We start from the raw sequence: 12,058 nt of genomic DNA, 5'->3' as shown, positions 1-12,058 counted from the left end.
TAATATTAACTTACATTGATAACCTGTCAGGAGAGTAACATAATGTGCTGTACATGTGGTTGTGGTTTGGAATGAAATGTTCTAATCGATTAGAACATCTGGAACATTCTTTCACACTAATTGTTTGTCTGGTTGCTAGGTGGTTTCAGTTAGGTAATAGGCCAGAGGAGTGTCTTGATATAATACACTAAGTTGTGTGACCAGTTTAGGCATGACAATGCCCCAGGCACGTACTAACACATACTTTTGTGCAAGACACAAAAATCATGCAAAAGTTCATATCAAGCAGTTCCTTTTAATGACATAGTTCAAAATAAATAATATATACATTTATACATGCATACATACATACATACATACAAAAGATTCTTCTGCACTTTTCCATGTTAATTTACTTCTTCAGACACAGGAATGTTTCCCCATAAAACTTGTATTATTAAATGTAATGTGCAAATTAAAATCAAATAAACTTAGGCTAATGTAAACATTCACATTTCACTGCCTCGGCAGCATGTGCAAACTAGCAAGCACCAAGCAAGATAGTCCATTCAAGTAAGTGATATGTACAACACTGGGGCGCATGAAGTCATTCTTAGGTAGAAATATGGACCACACAAGTGTCTCAGTCCCATCTTAACACAATGGAGCCACATTTGTCATTCTTCCCCAGGTCCTGTGTACCAGACGGTCTGGGTAGGGTGGGCTTTTGCATGGCAGGTTTTTCGCGATCTGTAGAGGATGACTTCTGACCACAGGCCACACAGAAAGACGTTGAGGACTTGGTGTAACGAAGTTCCGCCTGCTTGGCATCACCAGCCGAGGTTCCGATGCCACGTTTTCCACATAAATCTGGTAGTTTTTACCATTGTTGTGGTCTATGAGCTTCAAGCTGCCGGATTGGAATCCCACTACGAATTCCAGGCGGTCCTTTTGGTTCAGCTCGGACGGTAAAGACACATTAAAAGCATACAATTTGGTCTCCAAATTTGTATGTTGTTCTCTCACATAAGTGCATGCAATGTCTTTCTGGCTTCGCCATGAGTCAAAAGTTATTCGGATAAAGACAGTCTTGTCGCACTTAAGGTTGCAGACCCGTACAGTTCCGCTCAACACCCTTTCGGTCACGCTACAGCTCTCCAGCTGCACGAAGTTTACCTTCAAGCTTGCACGGTCGACAACAGGCTGTGGAAAACCAAGCTTCAGTCGCAGTCTCATGCTCTGTATGGGTGCTCTAGCCTTCACACACTCCTCTGGTTGTGGGGCATCTTCTGTTTCAGTCTCCGATGGGTCCGCGGTGAAGATGCGCACGGAGGAGAGAGCGAGGCCTTTAGCATCAGCGAATACGACTCGCTTCTTCTTGCGTAGCGTGCTGCTTTCAGGAGAGTACGAGGACAGGGAGCTGCCAGAGCTGGAGGAAGACAGTGAAGATGTTGGGGAAGGAGGCGAAAGTCTGGCTCTTAGAAGCTCCGGTGAGGACATGTTGGATGAAGAAGGCCTGAGAGAGGACATGCCAATGAGCTGTGGGCTAACTTGCGCATGCATGGCCAAATCCACTGGCATCACAACCTCAGGGAAAGAGTAATTGCATCCATATGGTCTGTGAAAACACATGGGGAAAAAGCTATGTTAGACAATTTGGAAAATACAGAGACATACATTGGGGTCCAAGAGTCTGAGATGACATTGCAAATAAAATCTAATGTAAACCTGGAAATCATGCACTCTTAAAAAGAGGTTTTTATCGGAATCTATGGTCTCATGAAGAAACTTTAACATCTACATTCCCAAACAAGGTTCTTTATGGTGGAAAATGGTTCTTCAGATTCTTAAAATGTTCACAACATTTTCACAAGTGGTCCCAGACAATGTGGAACAATGTGACAAAGTTTTGTGATCAAATATCCGAAAATCCATTTGAACCCAAACTGTAACTTAACTGAAGCAAATGATCTACTTTCTGTAATAGGCTATCACATGCATTCAGTTGTGCAGTGGACTACTCAACTTACTTTGTAATGCTCATCTTTGCTCAGATGAACCTCAGATGAAGAGGATTGTTGATAGTAAAATGTCTGCTGGAAAAGAAGAAGAAGAAGAAAAAATCTAAGTAAAAGTTGAAGTAAACACTGAAAGGGGAACAATCTTAGATCTACGGGTGAATCTATTTACAGAAAACAATTAATTTTTATAAAAGTGTCAGGTCAAACTATTTACGTATGACAGACTGTAATAGCCTAGGTCTTCAATGTTAAAACATGCAGAATTATTTGAAAGACTTACCTATCAATGAAAGATGCTCTGAAATGTATTTTTCTTTAACTTTTCAATGTAGAAACTCGGTCAATGCCAAAGAAATGTACCGCATAAGTAGTTATGAGAAGTAAACAATACTCTTTTCCATTCAACAAACCCTCATTGGCAACCTTCCTCAAAATAAACTGTGTTTTAGTGCTGTGTGGTTTTAAAGGGTTGTAAAGCACACCCAAATGCAGGAATGACTGGCCCCTCCCCGAATCTGCTATAGGCTACTCATATCATGCGTCAATGCCTGTACTTTCTCTCTCTCTCTCTCTCTCTCTCTCTCTCTCTCTCTCTCTCTCTCTCTCTCTCTCTCTCTCTCTCTCTCTCTCTCTCTCACTCTCTCTCCCTCTCTATCTCTCCTACATTAAAGCAGTATTTCACTTTAAAAAAACAAACTTTTGCTGATAATTTACTCACGCCCGTGTAATCCAAGATGTCCACGTCTTTCTTTCTTCAGTTGAAAAAAAATTAAGGTTTTTGATGAAAACATTCCAGGATTTTCTCCATATAATGGACGTCATTGGGAACCAAACGGTTCAAGGTCCCAATGAGAGTTTCAGTGCTGATTCAAAGGGCTTTAAACGACATCAGGCGATGATTAAGGGTCTTGTCTAGGACCCTTCGAGTCATGACTCGAAAAAAGATTTGTTCATTTTGATGAACGAGTTTGAACAGGAGAGTCACGAACGCTCATCACAGAACAGAGCAAGATGAGCATTTGTGCTTATAAAACATAAACTTTTTTATTTATTTTTGAAATGACTGATCGTTTCGCTAGATAAGACCCTTAAGGCCAATTTATACTTCTACGTCGAGGGTATGCCGTAGTGTACGGCGTAGGCTATGCACGTAGGCGACACCGTCGTGAGCATTTATCCTTCTGCGTTCAGGTCTTGGTTGCTCTGCAGTACTGCTCCGAAACACTAGTTGGTGGCGGAGGGTTTTAATGTTCCACTGTGTTTAGATTCCTCATGGTTAGGTTACTACAAGCAATGGCGACTGAAAGAGAGCGGATCATGTTGGAGTTGGAGCTTATTGATGTGGAAAAACAGTTAATTTTAGTGAAATTACTAAAACTAAAAGGCAGAAATGAGAGAAGACGTCGGATGAGATTGTACGACTGAAGAAAGAAAGACGTGGACATCTTGGATGACATGGGGGTGAGTAAATTATCAGCAAAAGTTTTTTTTTTTAAAGTGAACTACTCCTTTAAATGCCCTTATTGAACCAATGTCTGATCCTGGCTTAATCCTATCAGGTTGGGTTGAGAGAAGATACATATTCTTATTAATGCTGACATGTCTGATGTGTTATGGACCGTTTTTTAGATGCTTTTTGAACAGAGTGCATGTGGTGAGTTCTATGATGTACTATGGTCAAAAGCGTCGGTTGTATGACATCTTGGGATGAGACTGCGCTGACAAAACATAAGGTTATGAACGTCTGATTGGCTAATGCCATGGCATTAGAAAAAACAATGTGTAAGAGTTTCATGAATTGACTATGTATAAATTTACCTTGGGTTTTCTTTGTTTTCTTTCTCATTTTTCATCTCAAGGAATGTTCATCTGTTGACTTCTTGGCGAATAAGCACACTTACATTTGAAAATCTTTATAAGGTGCACATTTGTTGGGACAATTTATGTAATTTTCACTCAATAAAAATATAAAATATTATTTTAAATCAACCTCTTTGACATTACAGGACCATAGTTAAAGAATCACCCACATCTTCCATATAGGTAAATAATATGTGAAAAAATATTTTTTGGCTATATTTAAAACAATGGCTTATCTTGAATTTTCACAACACACAATAGGGCCAATAGTATACCCACACAATGCATAATTGCATAACATTACATCATTTGGATTAGCTAAACTAAACAATTATTATAAAATAGATAGATTTCATTTGATTGGGTGAGGTATATTTGAGGTCACTGTAAAATGCAGATGAGCATATACATGTGCATAATAATAAAAATTACGCTGTCCTTTTAGAAAAAAAAAACCCAAAACACTCAATACGTCAATTGAGGTCACAAGTAACGAGTTGTCATTTTTTGAGAAACACTAAAATTACTAATGTAGATCACAAGCAAAATAAGAAATTAGGTCATTTCAGTTCACAGGCCTATTCTAAAGTTAAGTTGGTCGAGAATGCACAAATCTCCAAAAGCTTTGGAAAAAACCTCACCCCATTAGAATGAGAATGTATTATGATGATCTAAACGTTAATTACTCCAATTTTTTTTTCCATTGTGTATCTGCAGTTTGTGAGGATTGGTTGCTAGGTTTTGATTATATAATGATAGTTACCTAGATTCATGCTCAAATGCAATGCTAAATTCCATGCTTACATAATATAAATATTGTGATGAATGTAAGCAGCAAGTCTTATTGAATTCTTATTGTTACATTTTCAAAAGCTCACACAGTAGAGCAAAGTAAAGGTTACTGATAAAATGTATTTATTGAATGCAAAATCGTTTAAGGGTAAGTTTACACGGCAATGATTCATAAACAGAAAAGTGTTTTCCATTTCCATTTAGCTGACGCTTTTATCCAAAGCGACTTACAATTGCTATGTATGTCAGAGGTTGCAGGCCTCTGGAGCAACAAAGGGTTAAGTGTCTTTCTCAGGGACACATTGGTGTCTCGCAGTGTATTTGAACCCAGGTGTCTCACACCAAAGGCATGTGTCTTATCCACTGCGCCATCACCACCCCTATGCATTTTTTCCTTTGCATTTTTCAGGTAAAGCCCTTGTTAAAACAATCTCAGTTCTTGAGGATCCACAAAATCAACTAAAAACACTGTATTATTCATGCCAGGCCAGTAGTTGGCGACATGGAGACGATAACGGTATTGACTCCATAAAACCTGTTTTCAAAAGTTTGCGTTTTCAGGCCCACAAAACACCGCTTTTGTGTAAATGAACAGAATGTTTTTAGTCGAAAGCTGTCATGTAAACGCTCCCTAATATATAAATAAAAAGAAATGCATTTATGTAAATTTTAAAACATTATTATAGTTATTACTTTTCTAAGGAGCTAATTTCTTCAGTAAAACAAATGATAAAATCTTATGATAAAAGCATATGATAAAATATTTACATTACACCTGCAAACAAAGGATTGGCAAATAAATATATACATTATTAAAAATGTAAGAATTCAAGACATTATTTTTATATGTCATCAGAACTGTCTCTGGCTAAAATAGGTTGGTATTACAAAAGGCATTGTGAATAGCTCCACAGAAACATGATTAATGTGGTGAACTCATGTTCAAAACATCATTGTAGCATCTGTAAACTAAATCATCTCTTGACATTGTAACAGAAATCTGACACATTGAGATGAATCAGATGGGCTTAAATAGTGATTATAGAGAGATTAACTACTAGAAAATGTGCAGTATTAGGGTTAGTGCAGGACAATCTTCTGATATGAATTGTTTTCACTGTAGGTTTCTATTTGTTGTAAGTTAGCAATAAACTTATTAAACTGTTTGGAAGTTTCCTATATGGACTCATGTAAACAAAAGGAACATCTACGATGCAAGACTGACAAAATTTAGCATAAAATTCAAAATTGTATACCGTTTTAATTATAATAATTATTTTATTTATTATTTTTATTATTATTGCAGTTTTTCACATGCTCACATTGAAAATGTGATTTTTTTTGTTAATTTAAACTTTACAACAAAACAAAATCTGTGACTTCAGTTTAGAGGTGTGTACATTCTTGTTTCATAACATCAATAAGGTGAAAGGTACATTTATAGGTGGATCATGCATAGGGTTGTGCAACCAAGACATCTATGTTTCCATCCAACAAGTTTCACCCACTCCTTATGACTTCTCTCCATAAGTGATTCTTCCATCCTTCACATTTACACAAAATAATTAAATAGCTTGTTTGCAATCCTTTTGGAATGCAGATCCTAACTAATGTTATGTTGCCATAGGATCTGGAAGCCACCTGGTTTGTTATTTTATGTGCAAATTGATACATTGATCGGCAAGACTTTAGAGAATCATTTTATAAAGTCAAAATTTTAGCCATTAATGTTTTGTGTGTAAATAAAAATGTAAATAATGTGAGCCTCGATTTCCACTGTAATCTAGAAACAACATGCTCAAGACAGTATATTTAAAATAATTGTTTAATGGCATTTGTTTATGAATGAAGAGCTCTAACCCAAACCCTAACCCTAACCTAACCCAGTATCACATATATTATTTACACTCACCTAAAGGATTATTAGGAACACCTGTTCAGTTTCTCATGAATGCAATTATCTAATCAACCTGGTTGTTCCTGGTCAAGACAATCTCCTGAACTCCTGAATGGGAAAGAAAGGTTATTTAAGCAATTTTGAGCATGGCATGGTTGTTGGTGCCAGATGGGCCGGTCTGAGTATTTCACAATCTGCTCAGTTACTGGGATTTTCACACACAATCATTTCTAGGGTTTACAAAGAATGGTGTGAAAAGGAAAAAAAAACATCCAGTATGCGGCAGTCCTGTGGGCAAAAATGCCTTGTTGATGCAAGAGGTCAGAGGAGAATGGGCCAACTTATTCAATCTGATAGAAAAGCAACTTTGACTGAAATAACCACTCGTTACAACCGAGGTATGCAGCAAAGCATTTGTGAAGCCACAACATGCACAACCTTGAGGCGGATGGGCTACAACAGCAGAAGACCCCACCGGGTACCACTCATCTCCACTACAAATATAGAAAAAAGAGGCTACAATTTGCAAGAGCTCACCAAAATTGGACAGTTGAAGACTGGAAAAATGTTGCCTGGTCTGATGAGTCTCCATTTCTGTTGAGACATTCAGATGGTAGAGTCAGAATTTGGCATAAACAGAATGAGAACATGGATCCATCATGCCTTGGGCTGCTTGTTACAACTGTGCAGGCTGCTGGTGGTGGTGTAATGGTGTGGGGGATGTTTAGGCCCCTTAGTGCCTATTGGGCATCGGTAAAATGCCACAGCCTACCTGAGCATTGTTTCTGACCATGTCCATCCCTTTATGGCCACCATGTACCCATCCTCTGATGGCTACTTCCAGCAGGATAATGCACCACAGTCACAAAGCCTGAATCAGGAGGATAATGTCACAAAGCTTGAATCCTTTCAAATTGGTTTCTTGAACATGACAATGAGTTCACTGTACTAAAATGGCCCCCACAGTCACCAGATCACAACCCAATAAAGCATCTTTGGGATGTGATGGAACGGGAGCTTCGTGCCCTGGATGTGCATCCCACAAATCTCCATCAACTGCAAGATGCTATCAACATTTCTAAAGAATGCTTTCAGCACCTTGTTGAATCAATGCCATGTATAATTAAGGCAGTTGTGAAGGCGAAAGGGGGTCAAACACAGTATTAGTATGGTGTTCCTAATAATCCTTTAGGTTAGTGTGTACAGTAGCTACTGATGTCTCGATGAAAATGATTCCCCCCCTCCCTTGATCTTAAAACAAACCTAACATAAACCCACAATAAACGTCACATTTACCTATGCCGTGTAACAGGTATGAAATAGGCTATAGAGAAATCAAACAGTCCGCACTGCATAAATATAAATATAGATTAATCCTTATTAAAGCTACACACATTATTTAGTCAAGAGCAGTTAGTATTTTTTTCTTTTCCCTTTGTTATTTGGTTAACTTTACAGAATTACAGGCTGCTGTCACTTTAAGATCTGCTGCTGCTGACAGGATCTCATGCATCTCATTCTCTCACTTTACTTACATTTAAGATTTTATTTAACTCGTTTAAGACTGTGTTAACTGTGTTATGAGTTTTATTTAACTCATTTAAGACTGTTATTTATGTGAGGATACTCGATGCCATGTTTTGGCATACATGTGGGTTTTTGTTCGTTCAAACGGCGAAATAGAACTTGGTGCACATCTTTCTGTGCGTTGTGTGTGTGTATCAGGAGGACATTCGCTGGCAGCGCGTTCTCTTTTTTCTTGTTCCGCATAAATGGTTTAAAAGCTTTTACGTGAATAAGGGCAGGATATGAACCTAGCTTAAAGTCACCTGTTGTTGTTTCTAGTTTCATCGCTACCGCAACTGTGGAGAGTCTGTGTTGATGTGCACGTCCAGGAACGTCGCGTGCACACCCATACAGTTTTTTTTTTTTTTGACGTTTCAGTGTGGATGAGAAAGTTTTAGAACCTTACTGCGCATGCATAAAACCTCACTGAGATGATAAAAACAGAAAAATAAATGTATTGCGCAAATCTTCTGACAGGATAAGTTTATTTAGTGCAAGATCTCACCATTCACGATGCGTATAGACCTTATGCACCAGAGAAATGCGGGTGCCTCATCTTTAGAATATTGTCTTTGAACTTCCGTTTTTGCGGTCGCTGTAACCTATATTTCTATGGCATCGCTGTCGAGGAGTTAGCTGGTGAAGTGGATTTATTGTAGAGTTAAAAAAAGTTATAATGAGCATTGCAATGTTTATCATAAGCATAAAGCAGATGTCTTAACAAATGTCGACCGGGATTTTTTTTACGAGCAGTTCATTCATACCTATGCAAGATCGCTGTGAAAATACAACGAAGATACAAACGAGCGCAACGCTGAAAAGGGGCGGGGCTACATAAGGTTTATAGGTCGCACTCAGTCACCATATGTTTGGTCTAAAACCCAACTGTTTTTGCCGCAGGACAGCAAATGTGAGTAAATTTTCATCTTTGTCATCTTTGCAGGACTGTGATATGAGTGTGCAAAGTAACATTTTAGCAACAGTGTGAAAGTGAATAGCACATAACAGGCTACAATAACATGCATATATCTAATTATGCTTCGATTATGCTTTTCAAAATTATCCACTTTAAAGAGCGTTTTCAAAAGGCGTCGATAGTTTTTTATCAATAAAAACGTGTCTCAGTGTGGCCTGAAGGCCAAAACGCAGAGAAAAATATACATTTTCAAACGAAAACGTAGTGTGGACAAGGCCTCAGGTTGGTCTCTCTCTCTCTCTCTCTCTCTCTCTCTCTCTCTCTCTCTCTCTCTCTCTCTCTCTCTCTCTCTCTCTCTCTCTCTCACACACACACACACACACACTTATTGAAGTAGTAATTGGCTGTGTGGACTTCACTGAATCTATCATCTTAGTCTGTAAAACCACTGTACGCGCGCTGATTGAACGAAATCAATAAGGATTGCCTCAGCTAACTCAGGTGATCAATTCTCCTCAACAGGTTGACTGTTATCTGGGAATTCTCATTTATTGGAAAGGCAGCACTGGCAAAGCAAATGTCACCATCTCTGCTCTCCAATTCCGCTACTAATCTCTGCATTGATCTGTGCGGTTGCTGGACCTTCGTGCACACTTTGATCGGTTTCAGTCTCCCAGGTAGGCTAGAGAAAGAACATGGGAAGGTTAATGCTCTCCCTTGTGTTCATTTTGTGCCACTGAAAAAGACATATTAATGTCACATTAGTGTTGTGCTATAATGTACTGCACTGCACAACTTTCTTCTACTCAAACTAGTTTTTTTTTTTTTAGTATTTTTCCTGCAAAAAGACTTGACAAGAATACAGCAAAAATGTATTCTAATTATTAGGCCTTTGTTTATCACTCCTAAATCTGGAATGTGGATGATTATATGCAGAACTGGTTGTCTAGGAAGGCGTTTTAGGTCAGGTTATGCAACATTTTTCTCCTATTCCTAGAACCACAGTTTTAAAAATTGTCTGAACATGAGGAGTGAATATTAAGAGTTTTAATTAAATGGTTAGATGTTAGGCAGAATTTGCCAAAATTTGTTGCGTTCCCTCAAAATTGTTAAAATGATTGATTGCTGCATTCATAAATAAATAGGCCAACAGGTTTAGTCAATGTGGGCTGTATCCCCAAAAAATCATTAATCTGCCAAACTAATCAATGAATCAGAAGTCTTTAAACAGGTTTTAGACAGGCAAGGCTAGTTTAGTGTTTCGTACAATTAAATAAAAGTGCTTTATGTAAAAAGAGTAAGAGAAAATAATTATAAAATAAGCAGCAAATGCATTAGAATTGACCATAAAAGCAAATAATAAAAATCTGGTTTCTGATTTAAACTCATCTTGATCCTAATCATCCGTTTATATTCAATTAGCTTATCTGCAATGTACTACTGAGGTCCTAGATCATTGAGTGATTTATAAACAAGTAGTAGTATTTTAAATCAATTCTATAGGCCTATGTAACTAGAAGCTAGTGTAAAGAACCGATGTCTGGTGTACTGTATATGTTCAGATTGTCTGGTTCTGTTCACAATCCTGGGAGCAGCGTTCTGTTTGAGTCCATTACAATATAATCAACCCTGTTGGTGATAAAATCATTAACAAGATTTTCCAAGTTTACAGTTTCTGGTGCATATGAAAAAATGAGCTAAAAGAATAGGGCTTCAGAATCAATATGGTCCAACCAACAAATGACGATGTGTAACCACATGATGGCAGCAAAGCACCAGACAACTTTTAAGTGCACGCACACACACACAGACACACACACACACTTTCAATCTGCAGTGCAGTACAGGAAGTACAAAATAAACTACCTAAACTATATCACCATAACCAAGGCTGAAATATGCTTGCCAATGCTTGTGGAACTGTCCATGCAAAATAATGCCTCAAAAGAGAAAAACTGTTATGTGATCGATTTTTATAAAATAGATCTGATGGAAGTTTTGATTGATTGCAGCACCCTGTGAAAATTGGATCAAATCTTTGAGGTTCAGCACAGGTGTGTTTCACAGAAACGTTACGGCCTGAATTCAAATGTTCACGGCTGTGATATGATTACCGGTAAGTGGTTGAACCTGTGTGAGGCTCTATTGCAATTGTCTAGCTATTTCCCTATAACAAAGAGGGGGTTAGCTTATGTTATTGTTTTTATACTGGAAAGGTTTATGTTTGATGGAATCAAATTTCATATTAGATTAAAAACAGAAACCACTACGTGTGATCTTGACATAACGAAAGTGTGACACTCCAGGGAGTGCTGGTTAATGCACTTTTTTTTTTCAACCTATAATTAATTTGCCATTAACAATTTTGAAGCCATAAAAGGTATTTGAACCTGCAGAAATGATGAAACAAAATCCCTCGCTGCCCTTGGTCACAGCTGTGCTGCATCTAGACTGATTGTTTCCCAAAGATGAGACATGTGCCATTTTTTGAGCGCTATTCATGCCACATTTGGTACACCCTGCGCCATATAATCTCGCTGTCATTTTTCATTTTAAATGTTACTTGTTACCTTCACACCACGAGAAAAGAAAACTGAAATATGACATGCATTTAAAATGTCTTTCTATTCTTGGTAACAGACCAAAAGAGTAATTCTGCATGTGTGGGCGTGTCAACATATTACAACTAACAATAGCATGGAGCAAAACACGATTCACTTCTGTGATATATTTATTGGCCCCAACTTCCTGTCTGAAAAGGAAGCAAGTCAATGCAGGACAAACAACTTCTGTTTTCAGCTGGTCTTTCAAGCTGTTACGTTAGTATGGCTTTGTCAAAGGGCCCTTGAAGTGATTCCATTGTTCGCTCTTGTTTGAAAACCACAGTGCTTTCTGAGGATGAAAATAGCAATGCTTTTTAGAATTTGCCTTTCATTAGCATGTTAGCGGAGCACTCTGGGAAATCACAGCTCATTTTGCTCCCTCACTCTTTATGTAAACCTTGGCAGCTGTTTGATCATCTCTGTT

The 12,058-nt window shown here is 38.0% G+C and overlaps 1 protein-coding gene and 1 long non-coding RNA gene across 4 annotated transcripts in view; one reads left to right on the top strand and one right to left on the bottom strand.

Annotated features, from left to right (window-relative positions):
• Positions 1-275: 275 nt before the first annotated feature.
• On the bottom strand, positions 276-2,454 carry ppp1r3c2a (protein phosphatase 1 regulatory subunit 3C2, duplicate a). 2 transcript variants are annotated; one of them, XM_039675757.2, is made up of 3 exons: positions 2,281-2,454; positions 2,010-2,075; positions 276-1,597 (listed from the first exon to the last, which is right to left on the bottom strand). In XM_039675757.2, exons 2-3 carry the CDS (start codon positions 2,021-2,023, stop codon positions 634-636), a joined length of 978 nt encoding a protein of 325 aa, XP_039531691.2. In that variant the 5' UTR covers positions 2,024-2,075; positions 2,281-2,454; the 3' UTR covers positions 276-633. The 2 variants fall into 2 exon arrangements, with proteins under 2 accessions (XP_039531691.2, XP_039531692.2); XM_039675758.2 differs by having other exon boundaries at positions 2,010-2,072.
• Positions 2,455-3,168: 714 nt separating this feature from the next.
• LOC148969409 (uncharacterized) overlaps positions 3,169-12,058 on the top strand; it is a 78,270-nt gene continuing 69,380 nt past the window's right edge. The window contains exons 1-2 of one of the 2 annotated variants that reach the window (XR_016149533.1): positions 3,169-3,461; positions 9,554-9,708. This is a non-coding gene — a long non-coding RNA (uncharacterized LOC148969409). The remainder of the gene's footprint in view (positions 3,462-9,553; positions 9,709-12,058) is intronic. The other variant, XR_016149532.1, reaches the window with a different exon arrangement.

This window comes from Pimephales promelas, chromosome 23 (genome assembly GCF_988280905.1).
Source record: "Pimephales promelas chromosome 23, fPimPro1.hap1.1, whole genome shotgun sequence".
NCBI classification, from domain to species: Eukaryota; Metazoa; Chordata; class Actinopteri; order Cypriniformes; family Leuciscidae; genus Pimephales; species Pimephales promelas.
Note: the sequence above shows the minus strand (reverse complement) of the source record. Positions and strands in the feature narration are given on the sequence as shown.